General features: G+C 39.8%; 2 protein-coding genes across 5 annotated transcripts; one reads left to right on the top strand and one right to left on the bottom strand.

Moving 5' to 3' along the window:
• The first annotated feature begins 831 nt into the window (after positions 1-831).
• On the top strand, positions 832-16,390 carry LOC134863272 (proprotein convertase subtilisin/kexin type 6-like). Of its 4 annotated transcripts, none has more exons than XM_063881692.1 (22): positions 832-897; positions 1,115-1,416; positions 2,694-2,798; positions 3,375-3,485; positions 3,565-3,708; positions 3,845-3,921; positions 4,559-4,647; positions 5,244-5,416; positions 5,503-5,715; positions 7,367-7,467; positions 7,999-8,102; positions 8,187-8,304; positions 9,420-9,608; positions 10,000-10,136; positions 10,262-10,417; positions 10,871-10,973; positions 11,657-11,853; positions 13,501-13,588; positions 13,667-13,770; positions 14,537-14,666; positions 14,806-14,918; positions 15,328-16,390. In XM_063881692.1, exons 2-22 carry the CDS (start codon positions 1,216-1,218, stop codon positions 15,423-15,425), a joined length of 2,751 nt encoding a protein of 916 aa, XP_063737762.1. In that variant the 5' UTR covers positions 832-897; positions 1,115-1,215; the 3' UTR covers positions 15,426-16,390. The 4 variants fall into 4 exon arrangements, with proteins under 4 accessions (XP_063737762.1, XP_063737763.1, XP_063737766.1 ...); XM_063881693.1 differs by having other exon boundaries at positions 13,667-13,755; XM_063881694.1 differs by having other exon boundaries at positions 848-897; positions 1,269-1,416.
• Positions 16,391-18,479: 2,089 nt separating this feature from the next.
• On the bottom strand, positions 18,480-25,056 carry slc7a6os (solute carrier family 7 member 6 opposite strand). The gene is made up of 5 exons (XM_063881723.1): positions 24,797-25,056; positions 23,718-24,047; positions 21,518-21,712; positions 20,132-20,264; positions 18,480-19,370 (listed from the first exon to the last, which is right to left on the bottom strand). Exons 1-5 carry the CDS (start codon positions 24,983-24,985, stop codon positions 19,243-19,245), a joined length of 975 nt encoding a protein of 324 aa, XP_063737793.1. The 5' UTR covers positions 24,986-25,056; the 3' UTR covers positions 18,480-19,242.

Raw genomic sequence — 25,056 nt, forward strand, 5'->3', positions numbered from 1 at the left:
TATCTTGATTTTCTAGTCCACAACTTCACAACTTCACAGCCTCTTTGCCTCTATAGCAGTTGTACAACCTGATATATGTCTCAGGGTAGGGACTTTGGGAACACCAAAGCAGAGCTAAAAGCAGAAGGAATCTAAGATGTACATTTAACCTGTGAACCGAAACATGACACTAAATGTATTATAATATTACACATTAAAAATTATAACTTGATAAACATAAATGCATCAGCTTGGTGAGCATATCTGTGACCCTACATAATCTCACAGTCATAGACATGAGTCACTGATAAGGCGATCAACAGCACCCCCTAGTGTGCCCTGTCAGTCAAAGAGACAGAACTTTGAACAAATAAATATCCATCATTTATTTGGTTCTGCAGTAGTTTACCACAATTATTGTTTCATCACTGTGATGTTTGAGCCCCACTGTGCAGTTTGTTTTCATATTCATCTGCTACTCACCTACAATTTCAGGTTATCCATTATGGATTTTTAATGCAAGGAGTAGGAGGAGTTATGTTTAGGGTACTTTGTGAAACATGAACATATTACAATTTGATGCAGAATATATTCACACATCCTTTAACGTTCCTGCAGGGCATCTTTAAGTATTTAAGTGTCCACTGTGTGAATTTTGTGAGCGATTGTCATGCCAAGATTTTTTTCTTTTAGATAACATGCAAAATGCATTCATAGTCTATCTTCATATTTGCCATTGTTTTAGACAGGCTTGGAAAGTAACGGGTTATATGTAACAGTATGACGTAATCATATCACCCCCCCCCCCCCCCCCCAAAAAAAAGGTAGTAGGCTGTCCCCCTCAGTTAGGCCTACATCTTTTTTAAACGGGGGATTACTAGCACGATCATTTTATTTTTAAATAAATATATATTACAGGTAGACAAACTTTTCTTTTACTTTTTATTAAGGCTTCTTTCATTCTTCTTTTGTAAATGCATTAGGAGAACAAATTATTGTTTTTATTTGCATTGCATTTTATATTGAGCTAATCCAAAAGTAATCAGGTTACATAGCTTTCATATTGTTAAACTTAGATCAGGTTATTGATAACATTTAAATAGTAATATATTCCGGTTTAATCTACCTACCCTAGGTGATCCAGAGCAGCTCACATCTCACTCTCTAAACGCGCCTCCCGCGATTCTCAGCCGGACAGTGATTTTCCCCGGGACGTGAACACAACATGATGGATTCATGACTGCGCCGCTCACTGAACTAAAGACCCGGTTATTATCTCTGATCCTCAGGATGAATTTGTTCCTGCTGTTGATGATAGTGACTGTAGAAAGCAGTCGCTCAGAGGTTTATACAAACCACTGGGCAGTGCGGGTCTCAGGGGGGCAGCAACACGCGGACAGAATCGCAGCGAAATATGGATATATAAACTTTGGACAGGTAACCACACACTTCTTGCACTTAACTAAACTTAATACTGATTTACTCTAGAAGCTATATTCGAAAAATGACTTGATCAAAATGTGCTTTAGTAGGTGTGAATCGATTACTTTTTCTCAGTAAATGAACCCACAGGAATGTCATTACTTTAGCACATTAAAAATGAGGAAAACTGAGCTAAACCTGACCCTCTCATATGATATGTCCGATATTCGAAATGTTTATTTCATTTAGGTAAGTTAGCTTAGTGATTCAGTAGGCTATAGAGAGAAAGACTTTGCAAAGAGTAAATTCTCCCTTGCTGGTGTTAAGAGATATGTAATCGGGTAGACCATAATCCATGTGTTTACAATTTATTAACATTTAAATCTTTGGACTTTCTGGCTTATTAATCTAAATCTATAAACAGTTGTTAAAACCTCTCGGAGGCATTTTTTTTTAACATGGCAGACCCAAGCCTGCTCTTATTAATGGCCTATAACAATATGCAGACAGGGCATGATGGCAACTCCATCTACAATAAGGATAACACATGATGCAAAATGATTTAAATAAAGACATCAACACAAACAATCCCAATAACCTATGTTCAGTGTTTGCTACAGTTTTTATGGAGGTGCAGAGTATATTGTTTAAAATGTTAGATGTTATTCAGTATCATGCAATTTACTGTATGTGTAATGAAGGTCAAGTTTGATTATAGCATTTTTGTTCACATAGACATTTACTCAGAAAAGGAGGTGGAAATGTTGAGCTTCTTTTGCTCTTTTCTTATACTTTTCCAGCACATGTGGTAATAAATCACCTGCTTTGCTATTTAGTGATCAATAAATCTTCAGTAAAGAATGCAACATGAACAAAACTACAACTTTTCCTCATCAGAAGGTGTGCAGACTCTGTAGAGGAGATGTGTGTTTGAAGAAGGTAGGGAGAGGGTGGAGACAGATGTAGTCATGAATAGTTTAGGACAGTAGTCTGAAGAATATCACTGCGGTGTGCCAGCTGTGCACATGTGCTGAGAATCCTGTTCACATTTTTGGTGCAAAGAGAGAACATGTGTTTTCCTTTGGCGTTATTGTTTATTATATGCAGATAGTGTGAATGTGTTTGATTAGAAGACTTTGCTTAGCTTCAGGTTTTAATCTAAAAAAGTTATACCACACGAGTGTAGAAGCCATTTAGGTATAATAACATTAGATGGATATCATTTATACCTAGCCAACTTTTAATGTCTATGTTTTGTTGCCTTGTCTTGATGTTGCTCTTGTGTTTGACAGATAGGAAGTCTGGATGATCATTACCATTTCCACCACAGCAAAGTGGTTCGCAGAGCTGCTTACTCTTTCAAGGGCCCCCACAGCTTCATCCATATGGACCCCGAGGTGAGGCTTTGATCATTTTCTTTCGAGTGGAATCAAAAATATTTTTCCCATCGTCCCAGCAGACCTGCCAAACCTGCACATAGTTAACAGCACTACACTGCAGCAGGTCATATTTCTCTATTTTTCCATTTCATAGGTTTGCAATGTGGTGTGAAAAAAACAATACACTGCTTGTGATTTAAAAAGATTGAGGGTGTTTCTTTTCTTCGTAACTGTTAAAGATATTTTATATAAAGTGCAGTTATATACCAAACAATCAAATAAAAATGTAGTTCTTAAGAGAGAACTCTGCTTCTCATGTACTGAGTCAATGCAGCTTTATTCATTTGCTAAAGAAATACTCATACGCATATTAGTAAACAAAGTTGAAGTTGAATTGACTTAGAGCATTAGCTAGTTGTTTACATGTGTGATAATATCACAATTGTGATTTATTTTGGTCCCAATAATCGTCTAGTGACAATAAAATATCTCAACAGCCATGTTGATATATCATTTTATAGGTGTTAGTTTCTATAAAAAAGCAAGCCTTTTTCTCCCCTTGAAACTGATGTTTGGTTCCATTTATATCCTTAGGTGGACTGGGCTCAGCAGCAGGTAGTGAAACAAAGAGTAAAGAGGTTTGCCCAAAGTGACCCAAGTTTCATTCATTTCAATGACCCTAAGTGGTCCAACATGTGGTACATTGTAAGTACTGAATCATTCGTCCTTCCATTTCCATTTTGAAGAGACAACATAACAATTGTGCTGCTATGTGTCTTTCCAGCATTGCGGTGAAAAGAACAGCCCGTGTCACTCAGAGATGAACATCCAGGCAGCCTGGCAGAGGGGCTACACCGGCAAGAATGTGGTGGTCACCATATTGGATGACGGCATCGAGAGGAACCACCCTGATCTGGTTCAGAACTATGTATGTGCTATCCATCCAATGTTTTCCAGATGTTGATACAGTTCAAAAAACATAAACTTGGAACTCCACAAGCACAAAACAAGAACTGAGTGCTGAGTAAACTCACCTAACAATTCTTCTTGTTCATTTTCCCTAGGACCATCTAGCAAGTTATGATGTCAATGGGAATGACCATGACCCAACGCCACGTTACGACTCCCTCAATGAAAACGTGTAAAGTCTCCAACTTGTCTCATTCAAATTAAATCTATTCTGCAGTTTCCCCATCTATGCACTTTGATCATATTGCTATTGTTCTAATATAAGACCAAGTGACGATACAGTAGGAGAGGTTTTCGATTGATTCCAGACCCATTTTTGTAGGTGAGTAAGTGTGCTTGAAACAAAGTGTTGTTGGACCGTCCTACAGCATGTTAAAGCCCTTTTTAGACAGCAGAATACAAACCACAATCCTTTGCTGCATGTAGTCCTACTCTCTTCCCCTTTCCTGTCTATCTTCTGTTAAAGTAGAATAAAGACAAAAGCCAAAAGCATAATCTTTAAAAAAAAAAAAAAGAACAGAGTATGAGAAGAAGGCCAACCTAAAATATCAACAGTAAATGTCAGGTTTTGATATCATTCCTAACGAATCATAGGCGGGCAACTCAACTACACTTATCATTTGGCAACAAGGATCCATCACAATAGAAACGAGTATTTTTCCATAGTGTCTTCTATAGGCTATCTTTTCACTCCAAGGTTATTTTATTTTAGATATGCCTCCTTGAACTGTTTGCAGGAGTCTACCATTGAAGCAGACAACAGCTATGTGTCAGGCTGTAATTTATGTGCTTGCTCTGTTTTCCTGCAGACATGGAACTCGATGTGCGGGTGAAGTTGCGGCAGCGGCCAACAACTCCCATTGTATTGTTGGGATTGCCTATAATGCTCACATTGGAGGTAGAGTTCTCTGTCCTTTTGTCAACATTTGAGCCACACTAGCAGTTTAGTTTGCTGATCCACAACTTTGTTTCAGACTATCTTATAACTATTAGATGAATAGCCAAGAATTATGGTGCACATGATCATTGTCCCCACAGGATTGACCCCAAAGACCATCATCATTCTAAGGCGTTGGTTGGTGTGAACAGCACAACTTAAAGACAACCGCTTACGTAGAAAGACAGTCTTTGTTTCAGAGTTTGGTACACAGGAGAACAGTTAGGAAAAGCAACCTAAACAGCACTGAGTGAGCAAAAGCAGAGTCAGGTCACAAAAGAAGGGTCAGAAAAACTGTGAACACTTAACACCTGGTATAACTGCTGGTATAACGCTCAAGGCAAAGGCACTAAGACGAACTGACAACGAGGCACCCGAAGTAAATTTACTAGAGCGTTAGAGGGTAATGAGAAACCGTTGAAATTAATAAGGATGAGGTTGAATGATCATCCAGGTGGAGAACACTCAAGGGGAGGAAAAACTATATTACAACAAAAACAAAACCTTGTCTGTTAAGTCTATCTAGAGTTTTGTGATTGATGTTACCTTGGATACAGGGATTCGGATGCTGGACGGTGATGTGACTGATTTAGTCGAAGCCAAGTCCCTGGGAGTGCGACCTGACTACATCGACATCTACAGTGCTAGCTGGGGGCCAAAAGACGATGGCAAGACAGTGGATGGCCCAGGGCAGCTTACTAAGCAGGCATTTGAGCAAGGCATCAAGAAGGTTAGAAAGAACTGAACTTCTCTGAGCAGACTTATGCATGTATGATTGAATACAATTACAGTGCAACATCCCTGTCTGTCCCACAGGGTCGCAAAGGCTTGGGTTCCATCTTTGTCTGGGCATCAGGTAACGGGGGCCGGCAGAGGGACCACTGTTCATGTGACGGTTACACCAGCAGTATCTACACCATCTCCATCTCCAGCACCACAGAGAACGGAAACAAGCCCTGGTACCTGGAGGCCTGCAGCTCCATCCTGGCCACCACATACAGCAGTGGAGAGTTTAACGAGAGGAAGATTGTGAGTACTGCATACAATGTACCTCAATCAATTAGATATACATAATCAAATATGTGTGATTCATATTAACTAGTTGTCATCCACAAATAGCCTGCGCTGTTTACATTACAGTACTTAGACACACACAGTTAGCTACAAACTGGTGGACCTACAGGACTGTAGCATGTAGCCGCTAAAGAGACAGTATGCTATGTTGTTAGCATGTAGAAAATAAGCTAAGTCACTGACAGTTCGCTACAAGATGGTGAATGTACAGGACTGTACGATGTAGCAGCTAAAGACAGAGTATGCTACGTAAATAAAAAAATAGGAGTCAGATGGACCCTGTGAAGGGACAAAAATGTATACTAACACATATTAACAGCGCTGCACTTCACAACAAACTGTTGGTTCTGTTTTGGCTCGTACTACTAGCCATGTCTTTCTGTGGCCAGGTCACACACTGTGATCCTCAGTGCAAATATTATGCTGTGGTTTGTGTCAAGCCAGAGTGAAGAGGAACCAGCTCCCCAGTACAGTGTGTATGGCGGGGGTCAGTCAAATTTTCAGGGCAGATTACAGAGAGCCTCCCACACTCAGTATCTCACATCTGTCATTTATTAATCAGACTTTTAGTATTTTTGTCACGCTCTATTTTATGTCTGAGTTTATTTTTGTTTTTTTTAACAAAGAATACACTTCTTTAAGACCAATCAAGTCTTTGCATCAGTCGTAGTGGTGTGTTCACTGATAGCCAATCATTTAGAGGTGTTTAAATGGGAATATGGAGGGTGTTACGCCCCTCCATGGCCAGCACTATGAGGTTAACAAAACTCCATCACTGACCTAGATACAACACACGTAACACAATGTTAAAATGAAAACCACAAGAGTTCTTTCAAGAAACTAAAAATAAATAAATCAACGTAACATTTTAAGCTGAGCAGCAGCAAGACCAGCAGTCCCCACTCCATCCAGAGTCCCCTTGCTTCTTTGGAGCTTTTAAGTACTTCCTTCCCAGGTGCCCCTCGTTGTGCACCTCGTTCCAGCAACACAGCACACCTGGGTATAGAAAGGGGAAAAGGGACAAACGCAGATGGACCTAAACAACCTAAACGAAGACACCTCATATTCGTGCGATAGATCCTGAAAAATATAAAGAAAGAATTCCTGATTGCAGATTGGATCAACAAAACCACTCAGATTGAAATTTAAAAAATGAAATGGTTGCTGGCATTCATCCTCGCCCTCCATTCTGCATGTATTAATCCACATAAATCCCAATGAGTTTGATTGTAAGAAATTGTTTTGAATAAATAAAACTTTATGCAATAAACAAACAACTTTAGACCTACACATCTCTTACTGTGCATATCAGCATTCAAACATGTTGAACAAAGTTTAAGAAGCCCAACCCAACTCATTAAACAATGTTAAATGTTGAATATATGTATTAGTATTGCAGTTAATAGCATAACTTTCAACCTTCCGTAAAGTAGGCTAAAGGAGGGATAGACTGGCACTATAATTAATCATTTCTAAAAAAAATTAATCCTGGATAAGTGCTCATTGGTTTTAACAGGACAATGCCGGCCCTAATTCAGTACTGATTAATTCTAGAAGGAAATCCATACTACCAAATCAACTCTACTGTGTTTGTGCTGCCTTTCAGGTAACCACTGACCTCCGACACCGCTGCACTGACGCTCATACCGGCACTTCTGTCTCCGCTCCCATTGTGGCTGGAGTCATTGCTCTTGCCCTGGAGGCCAAGTCAGTTTCTCATTACTCTGCTCTCCTCTTCTGCTTCTGTCTTCTATCTTTTTTATGTCTTTGAAGGCATTCTGCTACCAACTTAACTGTGTCTAGAGACTCTTATAAATTAGTTCCATTTTTTTTTTTGGCAGAATGTTTCTGTAATTTCTTGCTGAACTTTCAGGGCTTTTTAAAACAGCTGGAATCAGCTTTGTGGCACAGAGGAATAACACATTTCAGGCTCTGGATACTCACACAACACATGTTGGTAGGAATACAGTATGATACATTCATTGTTGGTTCTGGCCTTTTCATGGGATTAGCTAACAATAAGAACAACGTAGAATCCCCCACTCTAATCCTTTTAGATTAGTTAACAATAAATGGTATCTTGCCTCTTCCCTTATCTCTTTTTCCACATGTGTGAATGTACTGGAGCCGAAAGGCTGAGGATTCAATCTGCTAAAGACATGGCACATTCCTTCGAAACCTGGTTGAACTACAGAAAGTGAATCAACCTGAGGTGAACTGTGTGTTTGGTTTCTGCAGCCTTTTGCTTACATGGAGGGATGTGCAACATCTTCTGGTGAAGACGTCCAGACCAGTCCACCTGAAAGCTGACGACTGGAAGGTCAACGCTGCAGGACTTATAGGTACACGGCATTATACAACAGTATAGCCTTAGATAATTCTAGAAGTATTATCCTTCTTTATGCTGTGTTTCTCTTTTGTCACAGTGAGCCACCTGTATGGTTTTGGCCTGGTGGATGCAGAGGCTATGGTAGTGGAGGCTTCCAAGTGGAGGACTGTTCCTCCTCAGCACACCTGCAGTCGGGTTCCTGAGCGGCGCACCAGGTGAGGGAAACAGCAGCGAGTGCAGAGGTGGCTTAAGGTTTAGCTTGACCTCCATACCTGTATCCTACAGCTCCCTGATCTCTAAAAAGTGGAAATGAATCCATGGTGCATTCATCACAGACTGAATTTGGATGGTTTGAGACTAATTTTAAGTCAGATGTTGAAATTAGGTAAATGTATCGATCTTTTCAACACCGACACAATTCTTACTCCTCCCATTTAATTATGTCAATAATCATTTTGGGGAAACTAAACCCACTGTCTGATAATTGTAATACAGTCAGCCAGGGTCTATCAGGGTATATCTTCTCACAAATTAAAAATAAGCTCTGGTTATATCTACTCATCATTCTGATTCCTTATCAGGTCAACCACCAATCGATCGGTGTGTGGGTGTAAGATCACAAACGTTGCATCATTTTAGTTCACAAACACAAATCATTTGTGTTTGTGGTCAAGAAACTTATGAATAGTTGCTAGTTAACGATAGTTCAACCATGTGTTCAACCTAACTTTATAACAAATATGCCTTTATTTATTGTAAATAGTGACAATGCCAATGTTAGACAAGTCGTAGGGATATATTTAGGTTTAAATAGCTTGTAAATGATACATATATCTACAATGCACAATCCCAATCTGAATTGAGGATTAGAAAATGTTCAAAAACACATGTCAGAGAAATTGCTTTTGGCTGCTGTGTGTGTGTTTGTGTTTATGTGTGCATAGTTGTGCAAATGACAGGATGGATGACAGATGTTTTGGCCTTGATATTACCCTTCTCTTGTTACAAGAAAAACCATGTGCATATCTTACTCAAGAGCCCAGAAAATAGATCTGAAGACTTAAATTGAAAACACAATTCTTTTTTTATAAATCTTTACAATACAATAATAACCAAACCCGTAATTCAACACACATGAATTGCTGACTGTTGGCTTGTGGTGTAAAATGTCTTTGATTGGGCGTTAGAATAAAAAGGAGCTTTATAGTTGTAAGTGTTTTTACTGTTATTAGCTTATGCTGAAGTTAGAACATTCCAAATCAAGAAGATAGTCTAAAAGTGATCATGTTTTTGATTAAGATATAAATGCTTATGCTTACGGCTGTCCTAGACACATCCATGCTGGCCAGCATCTCAACAGCAGCATAACCACCTCTGGATGTTCAGGAGATCCGGACCAGCACGTGGGTTACCTGGAACACGTGGTGGTCAAGGTCCTGATTGTACACCCACGCCGAGGAGATCTGGAGATCAACCTCATCTCTCCGTCTGGGACCAGATCACAGCTGCTGGCCAGGAGGTGAGATCTTTTTTCTTTATACAGAAAAGAAAATGTGAAATGTTTATCAGTTGCACCAGGAACTCTCTGAGCTTTAACTCTGAGAGAGTGATTTAAACCACAGTAAATACTAACACAGGGTTTCCACCTCTCACTTTCTTGTTATCCTGTGTCCTTCTATCAGGAAGCTGCCAGTTACATCCTGTGCTATTGGATGTCATATTCTGAATGCGTTAATTGTGGTATGAGCAGATAAATAATCAAGTTTAAATTGGGTATGTACAGTAAGTGTTGCCAAAGCTCTAAACTGGCCAGCAATGTCATCATGTGTAAATGGTACAGTGTAAATAACTCTGAAGGGGTAATTTAACACATGATCTTTACCTAACCTTTCCCACTGTGATGTTCACAGGTCTTTTGACCGTTCCAATGAGGGCTTCAGGAACTGGGAGTTCATGACAGTTCATTTCTGGGGTGAGAGGGCAGAGGGCACTTGGACTCTAGAGATTGTTGACTCACCATCAAAGCTACGCAACCCTGAGGTGCTGGGTAAGGTCCACCAGGACATGCACACTCAGGCATTACATTTACAATTAAAGTGGAAGCAGATGACCTCTTACAAAGTAACCTAAAAAAAAAAGCTATATTATAATTTGTATTGTTACTTTGCACAGGCAACCTAAAAGAGTGGACTCTGATCCTGTATGGCACATCTCAGAACCATTCCCAGCCCCACGGTGCTCAGCACTCACAATCAAGGATGTCAGAGAACCCAGCTACAGCGGAGATCTTTGAGGAGCCCGAGCTGGAAGAGGAAGACGAGTACGTTGGTAAGAGAATCAAAGAACAACTTTCTATCTAAACTAAAATACCATTGTTACGTGCCAAGGCAAACAAGGGGAAGAACAAATCAGTTACTCACTGTCTTTGTTTCAAAATCCCGGACAAGCTCCTATATGTTACGTTCCCTATTGATCTCTGGGAAAAGGTGAGTAACAAAACATTAATTAACCCGGAGACAAAAAGAAAGACAGGAAACTGATTTGTAAAAAACAAAAGATGCCATTTTCATAACGCTTAAATAAAAGGGCTTGCCAGTCAAACCAAAAACAAACTAAAGATAGCTTTCTTTAAAACAGAAAGTGCCACTGGTACAACTAGATTGAACAAAAAACAAATCCTAAACACATCAAAAACAGAAACACACACATAAGCTTTTTGAACTGGCAATGATGATATTGAGGATGATGATGGTGTTGGTTAAAATTAATTTGGTGTTTTAGGACTTTGCCACACTGAGTGTGGAGACCAGGGCTGTGATGGACCCGACAGTGATCACTGCCTGAACTGTGTACACTTCAGCTCCGGCAGCTTGAAAAGTGGCAGGTAAGAGTTAAAAGAATGAAGTATCCAAAACTTTAAATTTGCAAATGACCTGCCCAGCTCCATATAAAGGACAGACAGAGCTGTAAGGAGATTGTAAGGTGGTCAGGTAGCTGGCCAGTAACACAATTTAAAATGTATATATTTCTGCTGGATAGACATGCGTTTGCTAGCACGTTTGCCATAAGAGCTTAAAAGTATATACAGTATACTGTTTCTTTAAGCGTATGTGAACACTACTGCCATCAATGCAATAGTTGCAGGGTTATATTCAGGGAGTTTTCTGGGGTAGAACCATGGATGTGTAAAGAGAACTGGAGACAGTGTTGGAGGTGGGGCCCTGTTTACGCCAATGAAAATTCCTCAATGACGCATGAAACCGAAATGGGAACAAAAATACCCGATCATCTGGGGTTATGGGCCCTTGGAGCATGCACAATTGAGTTTTCCTTAAGCCTCGCCTCCAAACCCAATGTAAGTCAATGGAAAAAAGTAGTGTTGTGCTTTCAGATGTCACACCAATGACACACAAGTAACCACAAGGTAAATTTGCATCAATGGCAGCTCACTTCCTCTGGGCTTGGGTACAACAGGCCACCACTGGAATCAGATTGTCCAGATCCACCCATACAAGCCCTTCCATATTAACTGCAAACTATCTCTCATTGTGATACCTCTATGTGTAGAACCTGTGTGAGCCACTGTCCTCTGGGACACTATGAGGACGTACCGTCCCGTCGCTGTAGACGCTGCTTCAAAGGCTGTGAGGGGTGTGAGGGTCGATCAGCCAGCAGTTGTCTGTCCTGCAGGAGAGGCTTTTACCTCAACACACTCAACTCCAGCTGCATCCATATCTGCCCGACAGGGTACTTTGCCGATGAGAGTATGTCAACACATCCTTTTAATAAATATCTGATATGTAGAAGTGATGTCGGTCAGGGGTTTGAAACATTTAAGCTTCCTGGTTGGTTCTTATATATCCTCAGTCTTATGTCAATAAAAGTGTTTTGGGTGAGGGTGGTCATTGAGTTACAAACATTGGTCTCATAGTATCACACATGTTAGATTTGCTTTTATCTCCCCTACCTAAAAAACGCTTCATATTAGTAAGCTAGTTGTAATAGTCAACTTATATTTTAAACACAGTTATCAATAAAAAGCTTCAGGAGCTACTGTGGTTCTTAAACCAGGCAAAGAAAGGGGCTTATAATGAAAGTTAGTCCTAAACTTCCCACCCACTTTAAAAGCAAAGACAGACTTTCACTAGCATCTCAAAGGAAATTTAATCAACAGAAATCTTGCAAATCTCAAACACAAAATATATCTGCAGTAATGTTCTTTTTGAGGTTCTCATGCAATGTCCTATTCAAAGCGCAGTCTTCTTAAAACACCTGAATAATCCAAGAAAAAATAAGTCAAACGTCTTTCAACAAAAAAAATATATAATCCAAGGGGAACAAGGCCTTGCAAAAAGAAGAAAAATATCCCAAAAGAAATTGACTAAATTGAATGCTCAAGCTGGGCTTTTGCTGCTCCGTCCTCTCTGGTCCTCAGACTCCTTTGGTTTAACTATTCCTTCAGCAGCCTGAGGTAAGACCTTCACCTAGAGCTAAAGACTTCAAATCTACACAATTCCCTTCAGCAACCTGCCAGGCTTCTTCTCCCTCCTTTCCTACCAAACAAAAAGATTCCTAAACAAACAATTCCCTTTGTTCCCCAAGGCCCCGCCCCCTTTCCTCCCCTAAATTCAACTGCACACATGATAAGTGCCTTAGGGTCACACTCCATAAAACAAACAGATGCAATTATACCCTTATTGGCTATGTCACATACAGTAGTTATTCCAGTTAGTGCTATCAGAGTCTTATTCCCAAGATATCAAAAATCTACGTTTCGTCCCATCCCTCTGCGTCTAACACTGGTGCACAAGGCACCTTTTAATGGAATGGGTCAAAACAATCCCAGAACTGTTAGCCCAGCGTTCACTGATTGTGTCCCAATGTGAAACCAAAATGCAGAGTGGAGTAAATGAAATGTATGCTATCAAACTTATTTTAAGACCTACAATTATTATTTTTACTGAACCTAAACTCTGTTCATTAGATGTACACAGTTATACACAGTGACCCTAGTGGAATGTCAGAGTTTGAGGTGCAGGCTACTTCTTTTCCAGCCCCTTAGAAAGTAGTCCTGAAAATGTATATGAGTGTTGGGAAGGAGACTAAGAAATGATGACCTTACAATAAAATTACATGGTTTGGTTAAAATTCACTAGGTGGGAATTATGGGGAGTAATAAGACACAGACACCCCACCAAATACAAGGTGGTTACAGAATGAATGACATAAAACAGTCAGTTATAGTGAACATTATTCTATGATAACGTCTCCTGGTGTCCTAGTAGTAAATGGTCTAAAGTCTGCTACTGGATTCCTGATTCAGAAGTGGCTCATATGAACTGTTGAGAAAGTCATCGTAATTGTATTATTTTCACCACTATATTGATGCTTGAGCATGCTGTCTATGCCAGATCAGAGACAGTGTCTGAAGTGCCATGACACCTGTATGCAATGCCTGAGATATGCAGACAGGTGCACTGCCTGCAGCGAGGGCTACAGGTATGTAGATACAGGCTGTCTGCCATTTACATTTTGTTCTTGAACAAAGTATCGAATGTAATCGATTCGTGTTTATAGTCTGGCAGGAATGACTTGTGTTCCTAAATGCACCAATGGGACTTTTTTCAACGTGGAAGAGATGACCTGCAGCACATGCCATTCCTCTTGTAAGACTTGTACAGGTCAGTGTATGGTATGAGCAATTTCTTCAGTGCCATCAAAGAAACAGCAGAAATAAAACCTCTGAGTACTGAGGGAACTGCTAACGCGAAAACCTGAGCTTAACCTAGAAGGGCTAGCAGACATATTTGAAAAGATTAAGGTGAGAAAGATGCAGTCACAACATATTATTGAAGGCCGACCCGGAAGTTAGCATGGCAAGATCTCTCTCTCGAAAAAACTATGGGATTCTTTCTATTGGATTTTAGAATATTGCAGGAAATAAGATCTGTGGCAAACACATGCTTATGGTATTTACATCTGTTGTTTAGAGGAAAAATCCCCACATATTAACACCACTTATGTGTTTGGAAGCGTAAATACAATCTGCATAAGTGAAAGCTAATGCTAGGCTATAAATAACGGGCACATGGCTGTGTGTCACCACTTTTAAGCTAAAGGCGGCTAATGTTGTTAGCAACAGACATTTTTGAAACACATAAACGTTTCTGACACCATTAGACCACCAGTGGACGTATTAACTTACATATTTAATGTATTAGAACAAACGTGAAAATCTCTTTAGGTTGTGTTAACCCAGAACTCATTCCTAGCATCTAACCAAAAAACATTTGACTTTGAGATAAGGGAACAGGAAGTGGCAAAATGTTAACAAATTATTCGGGATTATGGCCTCACCACTCTATAGATGTGAATACATTTGAATCATGTCTTTCCTAAAGCACTTTGTGACATTAAGACATGAAGTGTAATGTGTGTGTTTCCCAGGTCCAGGTACGAGGGAGTGTATCCAGTGTGCTGAGGGCTTCCTGCAGCAGCAGTGGAGGTGTGTGCAGAGCTGTAGTCCTGAATACTACCCCGGAGAGGCAGCAGAAGTCCCTCACAAGATGTGCCACAGGTGGGGGATTCTCAGTCCTACAAATACATATTTTTGTAACACCGTTGATCACCATTTTACAGCTAGAATACTTAAGTTTGTTTAGGATTTGATAATTTAAGTTCTGCCATACTGGCCCTCTATGGATTTTTCTCCCCAGGTGTGAGGAAAACTGTCTGAGCTGCAGTGGCCCTGGAACAATGTGCACCAAATGCAAAGAGGGGTACAGTCTGGTCAGAAGGACCTGCGTTGTGAATGCTTCCTGTAATAATGGTGAGTACCAAATGATATGGTGGGGCCAGCTAACTTCTAGGTCTGCCCTCTGATAATGTGTATAGGGATAAAATAATTGGCACCCTGGAGTGTGATTTACAAACACTTGAATATCATAGACGTGCCTATGGGAGCAAGTTGGGGTACAGTATCTTATCTCCACACTTCAACATGTTGACTGCAGGGATGGCGGATCGAAGCGCTGACCCTCGGATGATGAATATTTTTCAGCTAATGTTACTACTGGCAATAATACACTTCATTTTTTCTCTTGTTGTCAAAAGATCTCTGATTATATTTTCTTCACATAACAGATATAAGCAAAGGAAAAGATGCATCGACACTAGAAACAGTAAATGTATTATATATGGCTATATATATTTAATGTAATTCTCTGCTTTTTTGTCAGCTGACGAGGTGTTCTGTGAAATGGTCCGGTCCAACCGTCTCTGTGAGAAGAAGCTGTACCGTCAGTTCTGCTGCCGCACCTGTCTGATGAACGGATGAGGAGCATACATTCTCCTCCATCACTCTAAACCAGTTTTGTCCTACAATCATTCATAAAGAACTAAAACTATTTCTACAGTGTGGTTAACTTTTATACAAAAATGGATTTTGCAATTTGGATGAAGCTTTCAGTTGTAGAATATGTAGAAATATTCTGTACTAGAAATGAATTGTATTTAACATGTACAAACTGCATTATAACGAATGTGCTTGTTGCGGTATAAAGTTCAAACTGATACTTTGATCAAATTAGTCTTACTCTCGATAACATCTCATACTCTGTAATGAGCTTGATATATTTACCTTCACTGGTTTCAACCACTTTTGATTTATAGATAATATCTACAGCTCAGTTAAAATGTAAATATTACAGCACACTGAGGTCTTTAAAGCCATACATGTTTATGCTGTTTTTTTATGTCTGATTTTTGCACCACGGAATATTTAAATATATTTCAGCTGATATGAACTGGCAGCCCCCAGCGTTGGAGTTGTGTTCGCTCTGGCTTCAGCAGAAAGAGAACGCAGCTGTTTTTCATAAAAATTACATCATGGTGCAATCATGATCAATATGAGTTAATAAAATAAATCAAATGTAGAAATAAAATACATTCTTGAGGATGAGGAAAGCCTGCAGTCTGTCCCACATGTTGCAGCCTTCACAGAGACATGTGTTCTGAAGTGTTAGAGAAACACAGCAGCTGCAGACCGGGGGGTTTACATTCTTCAGATGAAGCAACTGGAATATGTTCTGTTTATCTGGAGACAGACTCATCTCAGACCCAGAGCTAACTGTATGCTGTGTGCTGATAATGATATAGATACTCTCTATGTGGGGGTTCTGTTCGTACCAGGTCCAAGTCCTGTTATGTTGGACTGCTCAGCTCCTAGCAGGCATGTAAACAAGGACAAGTGATGCTAATAACATTAAATTAAAGTTGACATATTCTGCTCATTTTCAGGTTCATATTTGTAATTTGTGTCTCTACTGCAACATGTCTCCATAATTTAATATTCAGAAAGCTCTTTATTTTTCTCATACTGCCTGTGCTGCAGCCCCTCTTTTCACCCTCCGTCTGAAACCAGAGCCCAGTCTGCTCTAATTTGTTAGCTGTTGTGATTGGGCAACCGCTTAAGAGTTGTCCTGCCCCTTAGCCTACTCATCATAGCAAATAGATAGTGATGTCAATATGTTACAGACGTTTCAGGCGGGGGGGGTTTAGCCTTTGCAGAGAGCGAAGAGCAGATCAGGAACAGATAAGTAACACCCAAGCAGAGGCAGCGCCAGGGGCAAAGAAGCAACAGATAACTAAATAATAATTATCAAGTTAACTTTTCTGTTCAGACAAATCTTAATTTACATATTTCAAACAAACTTGCAGATAGAATTAAAGCCTCTCCTTATTTTTCCTGTTTAACAAAATAATTTCTCTAATTCATAATTTCACTCTCTAGCATAGCAATCATCAAGGTAGAAATGAAAGAGCACTGTGTCTTAAGACTCTACCCACATTGTATGATAATGTACAGAACACAAGTATTTATGTAATACCTACACACCGCTGCCCTCTGCAGATGGTTGCAGCATAACACATCCAGCACATTTTAGCTATTCAAATTCTGATTTGAATAGCCAGTGATAAACAGATACTGGTGGTTTATCAGAGACAAATACAATGACTGCAGTGAAGGGTAACATGAATATTACTTTTCTGGCCCAACATCTAAGAGGACATTTAACATTTTAGAAATAGGACTGTTTTAAAGTTCAAACAGTGGACAAGACACATACATACAATTTATAGTAAATCAAATGAAAAGAATATGACATTAGTGAAGAGGGATCTGACAAATGAGTGTGGCATGATACTGGATGGGGAATAAAAAAAGAGGTAGCCCTTTTAAGTGAAGTGAAGCTTGATTTGCATTTACATTTGACTGAGCCTTCCTTTAAACATGGATCATAAGCGCGATCACATTTTACTCTCAAGCCTGAAGGACATTTTCATTCACCTTCAGAATTTCAGACAAACTAGGATTATTACTTTTTTTTGTATACCGAAATTCAACGCAGCTGCAGTCACAGGCGGCGGTGGCAAAGTATTGATTATATTTAGGAGAAGTAGCAACACTACAAAGATAAAATGCTACATGCCTTCAAAGTAAAGTGACAAAGGTATTTGCTTTAAGAGACATTTCTAACGCGTTTTCGTTCCTTTATATTTGTTTTACATTTTTGTAGACTTGCTTGGCCTCAGATGGTGTGATGATATTGTGCAATGGGTTTGCTGAAAATAAAACAAACATTTTCAAAGGTCACAAAGAAACAGGCAATTAGAACAGTCAAAACGTAATCGAACAAAAGAGGCTCAAATAAAATAATCAACAACTTAGGTGGTATTCCTTTCTTTCTTTCTATTTATACGCTTGGATAACATCGAAATTTAAACAGTTAAAAAACATTGCCTCGACGGAGTCTTTTCGACAGGTCGCCCACCTGTCACCGTGGGAATTGTAGTCCTTTATAGTGTGTCGACTACAGACGTCACGAGCAGGTGGATTTAAAAAAAAGACAAAAAAACACAACACTGGCTCTATCAAGTATATATAGAAAAAAAAGACCTACATCAGAATAACATAGAATTAACAATTATGAAGAAATTGTGTTCATTACTTTAATGCTGCAGCACAACCTCATTTTAAAGACCGTACTGTTAGGTAGCTCAATTATACATGGATTTGTATTTTGTACTAAAATCTGAAATTAAATAGATATGTCAAATAAATATATGGATATAATGGAAATATTATAGTACCTCACAATGATTTACAAGAGCATTACTTAAGTAAATATAAATTGAAGCTAAAAAAAAGGAGAACAGCATCTCTGCATCAGTAAAGCACCAGACCAAACAGCTCAACAGATCACCGCCACGCTGAGCATGCTGGGAAATGTCAACATCAACTGTTGCTGATCACTGGATTGCTTACTTTCTTTGAATTTTGATCTTTTAAAAAAGGTGTTAATTGTGTTTTTCATGTAGGACAAATTCACACGGAGATGTTTAAAGTTTATTTTGAAAGCTTTCTTTTTATACACATCTACATATTTACAAAAAAATAAATTCAACAAGCATCCGAACAATCTGAGCTTCAAGGGGGAATTTCTGAACCAAACTCACACACCCACAACAAAACATATGCGTCACGCTTTCACATTATGCAGAAAAATCTAACACACACACAGTTATACCTACACACACTACCATGCACAGAACGCTGCACCCTAAACTGCAACCACGCGCGCCCCGAAACGTCTCACTTACACGAGTGTTAACAGCACAAAGCATACAAGGCATATCACACTAATGTGCAACAGTTTAACACACATCCACATTGGACAAACACCCACACACAGGTTCACTCCACCAGTTAAAAAAAGAAAAAGACACTCTGGATCCTCCAGGAAATAACGCACACTGCTCTACCCTGTGTAGGAGAGGGGGGGGGTTCACATGAAAAATATTTTAGATCTATGTATTGATGACATTTTCTGAATCACTCCATTGTTGGGTCTTTTTGGTATTTGCATATGAAATTTACTGAAGTTACGAGGAGGCGTCCAGCCAATTGAACAGATTTGAAACCCGATTCGTGCTACACATTTATTGCTACACGCTAATATGGGGGGGTGGTTCTTATTTCCTGGTTTCTTTAGTGTGCGTTTCCCCTCCAGTCTCAGCTACACAGAGGTTTGGAGTTTGGTGATATTTGTGGAGAGGGCGCTGGGAACATCCACAAACAGGTGTGGGTTAAATCAATCGGAATTATATTTGTCTCCATCGTCGTCCTCGTTTTCCTCTTCACCCTTTAGCTCCTGCAACACCTCCCTCTGGTAGAGGCCCCAGCTCCTCCGGCTGTACGAGTGCTCCTCCTCCCAGTAACCTGCACACATTAGACACAAGGATTTGATTTAAAATGACAGGCTAATCCAACACAGCTTGTTTGACCAACGTGCACAGATACCTATGATAAGCAGGAAGAGCAGAAACCGCACCGGTGAGTTTACATGGGGTGGGCGTTTGAAACTCAAATAACAGAGGTGTAACAGAACACAACAGTCTTTGGATATAACAGGAAAAACAGTCAGTGTCCCATTGACCATTATCTTTCTAAAAATCTCAGAAATGTCTTTGTAATAGGACTGATGTATTAATCCTGAGTTAGAATGTAGCTTGTGTTCAGAGTAGACACAACAGACCAACATAATATATATTTTTTTCCATTTCATGTCATTTAGCTGACACTTTTATCCAAAGCGACTGGCAATAAGTGCAAAAATCATAAAGATTCAAACTCTGAAAAACAAGGAAAGTACAGATACTGTATATTCACTTCAAACAAGATCATACCATAGTACCGTAGATCTTTTATTTTGAAAGGGTTTTAGTTTTAGTGTTGCCTCGTGTGGGGCAATTGTTTGTTTTTAAAGGGAATTCTAAATAAAATATACTAATTAACTTCCTGATTAACTAGTTACAGAACAATTATTGTACTGTGAAATTATCTTACAGTGATGTTGATTTACTTGGGACACATTTTTAAAACAACAGACAACCATTTTGAAAAAGGAAAAGAGGGCTGTGGTAATGTAGTGTTCGGAAAGAGCCCGTAATAACTGACATTAATAATGCATAAACCCGTACCACCATAGCGCTCCTCCCGGTCGCTGTCTGCATCACTGTCCCCATCGGGGTAGTCGTTCCTCCAGTTGCCTTCCTCGTTCTCATCATCCTCATCTTCATACACCTCTTCTTCATGCACCACTTGGTCAGGCACCTGTAATAACAACAGGCAGTTTATACAAAGGCCTCGTCTATTTATTCACTGCTGGTTTCATTCTCCTTTCAAAACTGTGTGTAATAATATGGATTAGTAAAAAAGGAAGAAAATGGTCACACTACCGGTTATATTGTCCAAGAATTGTAATAGTAATAGCAATACTAAAAAAGATCAAAGAAATAATTGATTAAGAGATTAAACTAAATTAATACTTTTGGACAGTCTCTTTTTAATGAATATTCTAGAAAATGTATAGGAAACTTTGTATAACAACGCTCCTTGTTGCAGATGCGTTTGAAATAGGAATTCAAGAAATGTCACCTAGACTTTTTGCTGCTTCTTTCTAATGGCTTGGTACATACAGTTTCTGCCATATGCTGGTCTCATCAGAACAGCAAAATGTGGACAAACAGCTTTTTAAAGAACGTGCAGTCTGGCCAAAAGCAACGTTTCACTTCAGCAAACATGTGCCCCGCCCTCTCAAAATCAGTCGGATCCTGCAGTGGCTTATTCTGAGATAAACATGGATTTATGTCAACTTGTGTTTTGACATTGCGGTTGATTTTAAACAAGAATATGAAACTCTGATCGACCCTGATCAGACGATTGTTTGCAGCTCACCAACTTTCTTCCCAGCGACCTTCATTCATTTCAGTAAACAACAGACTACAGACTCTACTACATTAGCAATTATTTATTAAACACTAAAAGTTTTAATAAATACACAATAAGCTTTTCAAAATAATTAATAATTAATAATCAATAATCAATAATTAAATTCAACCACTAGATGCCGCTGTTCGGACGCACCACAGGACTCGCAGGCATATCACATAGGCCTATTTAAACTTTAAAAACGGATTATTTTCCAATTCAGGACACGGTTTTTATTATTATTATTTTTTAAAATGCGTTCTGCAGAGAAGGGAGGCTAGCGATGGTCACTGTTTGGAATGAGAGAAAACAGGACCGCCTAAGCTGTAAAGTGCTGCGGGAAACCCTGAGGCGTCCTACCTACCACACCTACAATGTAGGATTTTAGGAGGAATGCGACTGATTTTGATAGATCAAGATACACGTTAGCTGACAGCAGGGTAGGACTTTCAGCTGACGCTCCCTGTTTATCCACATTACAGTTAGATAGCAGATGTGAAGCCTCACCAGGTCTACTCTCTACTTCACCCATGTCTTCATTCACTCACTGCGAGTTCAGCACTCATTCATCTGTCCGTCCATCCATCCACACACACCAGTTCTCCCTCGTCGGCGTAGGCCCTGACGGACAGGATGTCCTGGATCCACCCTGCCGTCACCGTTTCCTGGTAGTACAGGTCGTACACGTAGTCGTCCTCCCCCCCCCCCACTTTATCTCCGGCGATGTTCAGGCGCTCCCGCAGCATCTTGGTGTTGTTACACAGGATCACCTCCGGGTCTGAGGACAGCGTCTTTAGAAAAACAAAGAGACAAAATAAATCACGACAGAAGGGATGCACCGATACATCGGTCGATGTTAACCCTATTTACCGCCATCTGCATCTCGGTGAAAACATATGTTTATGTTATGCTCGGTGACCGGAAGAAGTCGTGTTAGCGTCTTTGTTTTGAAAAATCACATTCTTGGTACCCAAACAGTATTTGGTTTAATATTTACTGCTTATTCGGTTGAGAGCATTAGGTAACACTAATAAGAAAAAGTTGTTCAGCAAATGTCACGTAACTAGCTCTAACTTAAGAGTACTGCTTAACAATCATTCTAACCTTTCCTTACATTATTTTAGCCATCATGGGGGAGGTTTAGGGATGTAAACATGTTATGTCATACAGGTTAAAAACACAAGAGGGCTCCCTTAAGCAAAGTGAATGACTATCCATTTCATGCTAATTACATTTGAGTGGGAAGAGAAACCTGTAACAAGTGAACATCGTTTGAGAGTTGAAAAAATGGCTGCTGCACCAACTGCAGGAAACAGCTGTGCACCCCAGAGGAGAGTGACTACTTGTTTGATCTAATTCCTGATAAATAGCAGTAAGAATCCATCAGATGTTTCACATGGTATCATAAAGAGTTACAATTAAAGTGAAATCCTTACAGCTGATAATACAGATACCTTGATTTTGCTAATTGCAATCCTTTTCTAAAACCACATTCCTGTTTTGCACAGCTAAAAAAAAGACTTAAGTCTGCATGTCTATGGAGAATATTCTGAATATACAAGAAGATGGCAGCGGGATGTGATTGTGGGTAAGTTGTCACATTTCAGGAAATGAAGGTTGGGCATCTTTAGCAGCTCCTTAATAAATGTGTTATACCATCTCTCATATTGACTCAATGCAAGCATTATTGTTGTAACTGCATTAGCATTGGAAGAAAAAGAAAAAAATTGGACTTTGGAATTGAATTAAACATTTTTGTAATTCATTTTCACTCTTGATGGGTATCTCATCCTGGATGATTTTGACACCTAACATTATTAAGATGGTTGTGGAGTATAATACAGAGAAGATAGGATTCAGCTATTTTGCACATTTAGCAACTCTTTGGAGGGCTTTTCAAGTGCTGTAATGTTATAAGTCCTTAAAATGATATGTTGGTTTACAGAAACCTCTTCAAAATGTAAGTTCCTGGGAAAATGCATTTTTGGGCCCAATGGCATCACATGGCCATGTACTCATTGGCCTCTAAGGCCATTTCAACACATGGTGCATTACACGAGTCTATGGTTGTTTGTACTCTCCCTTTCTGAAAACTCTTCTACGGTCAATAATAGGGACTGACTGTAAAGAAAAACATATACCTGTCTATATTTATATATAGATAAATATCCCCCTCATATCCAGCAATCTTGTGGCAGAGGGAAACAAAAATATGTATGTAAGGCATGAATAATAAACATGTCAATGCATCTTGGTTGAAGGGAACGTCCTTAGTGGATCAGACGGTCTGGTCTTTTCTTTTGGAGAATATGAATCTCAATACTAAAAAGGCAGATTTCCCTGTAAAATGCAGTGATGCAAGAAAACAATATATAGGCCTAGGGTTCATCAAACACAGTATAATTATTCCCAAAATATGAAAATCGGGTCAAACAGGCCATCAGACGGCATAGATGGGTTGTTTAATGGAGCTCTGAGGTCAGGTTTTTAAGTTCTGAGGCGTCATGTTGTCGTGAGAATTGACACATCTTAAATACAAGATCAGCGCCACAGTATTGCCCAACTGCTATATTTTTTCTAGAAAAAACACAGGCATGTGTTCTGCTTTTTTTTGCGGGTCTGCCAATTAAATGCGTTTGTTAAAATGGTGTGAATATTGGTTGACTAGGAGTTTCTTTGCTTAAGAACAGCTATAGTGTGTATATGTTGCTTTAGTATCTATATATCTATATAGATATATATCTATATCTATATCTATATAGATATATATATATATCTATATACTGTTCAACTTACCTTGGCAGAAGATTTATCCTGGTTCTCTTCATCCTCATGAAGGAGGTCAACCACCTGGATGGCACCAAGACCCAGACATTTGTCCTGCTCTTTCCCAGAATCCTCTCTGCCCTCTGAAGCTTCTGTCAGAGGTGCTTGCTGCTCTGCTGGGGTGGGCAGCCCTGTGCGGAGGCTGGAGAGTATCCTGTAGCGTTCCTCCCTCCGGGTGCTCCACTTCGTGCTCCGAAGGTCCCCCAGTATCCGCTGTGAACTGGCAGCAGAGGGCCGCAGAGCATGGGCCATGCGGGGCCGAGCCAAAGCCTGTCGCACCTGTGTCTGAACCGGAGCATCCTGGTGGTGAGGACAAAAAGGTGAGAATTTACAGAGCTTCAACATGGAAATACAAAGGCATTTGTTACTTCCTGACACCAACAAGTTTAAGGAAAAAGCAGGCAACAACACACCTCACCAAACTCAATCCTCACTGCATCACAAAGAACACACACATGTTCTCAAAATGTCACAGTAAGCAGAACCACACTGACCAGTTAGCATGTTGCTATACAAGAAAAAGCAGAAATTAACTTAATTTGGGACAACATTAAACCAAAAAAGTGCAGAACCTTATAATATACCTAAATATATTTACCAATTGAGCTAATGTTACTTAGCTTATGTGATTGATGAGATGTAGTTGGTTGACATTGTGAATTTAAATGCGTTATTCTACTTCCACAGATTTGAATTTGGATGATGTCATGTCATTTGCGAGGCCTGTAAATACGTCATAACAACGTTTAACATCAAAAAAGTGAGCTAACGGTTGAGGAGGCTAATGTAATTTGGGGATGATGAAAGGCTAATGCTAAGCGCTGCCTTAACTGTGTATCATGCTACCAACAAATAGCACAAAAGGCGCGTTATTTTCTAGAAAGAACCTCAACTGTAGGTTTTTACATTCATCTTCCTATCTTGGTCAAATGTACCATGTCTGAACGATTATACCGACACGCCAAATAACGTTTATTCTCGGTTTCCCCGCCAGCTGCGTTGACGTTAGCCTGCAGCGCTAGCTTAGCTTAAGGCAGCGGGCCTCTCACCTGTGTCGCTACCGTCGCCACGAGTTTGAAGACAGAATTCTCGACCTCGGCTTCATTCGGCTCCGGTACCGTCTCACCCGAGGTCTGAGACGTCTCCGGTCGAATGCGTTTACATGCAAGCAGCAGCGCATCTGCGGGGTCGGTGCCCCTTTTTCTCTTGACTCGCAGGATAGTCGTGTTCTGATCCATGTTGTCCCTCTGTCTGAGTTTGTGTCTGGCAGGGAGGAGGAGAGAAACACGGGATAGCTCCGCCTTTATTT

Source organism: Eleginops maclovinus, chromosome 4 (genome assembly GCF_036324505.1).
Source record: "Eleginops maclovinus isolate JMC-PN-2008 ecotype Puerto Natales chromosome 4, JC_Emac_rtc_rv5, whole genome shotgun sequence".
NCBI classification, from domain to species: Eukaryota; Metazoa; Chordata; class Actinopteri; order Perciformes; family Eleginopidae; genus Eleginops; species Eleginops maclovinus.

Excerpts from the sequence above, each read along its gene's own strand:
- LOC134863272 (XM_063881692.1), top strand. The coding sequence starts at position 1,216 with ATGACTGCGCCGCTCACTGAACTAAAGACCCGGTTATTATCTCTGATC. Across the intron at positions 8,305-9,419 it reads GTTCCTGAGCGGCGCACCAG|ACACATCCATGCTGGCCAGC; the intron begins GTGAGGGAAACA and ends CGGCTGTCCTAG. Across the intron at positions 13,589-13,666 it reads GCCTGCAGCGAGGGCTACAG|TCTGGCAGGAATGACTTGTG; the intron begins GTATGTAGATAC and ends TCGTGTTTATAG.
- slc7a6os (XM_063881723.1), bottom strand. The coding sequence starts at position 24,985 with ATGGATCAGAACACGACTATCCTGCGAGTCAAGAGAAAAAGGGGCACC. Across the intron at positions 24,048-24,796 it reads TGGCGACGGTAGCGACACAG|GATGCTCCGGTTCAGACACA; the intron begins GTGAGAGGCCCG and ends CCTCACCACCAG. Across the intron at positions 20,265-21,517 it reads ACGCCGACGAGGGAGAACTG|GTGCCTGACCAAGTGGTGCA; the intron begins GTGTGTGTGGAT and ends TTGTTATTACAG.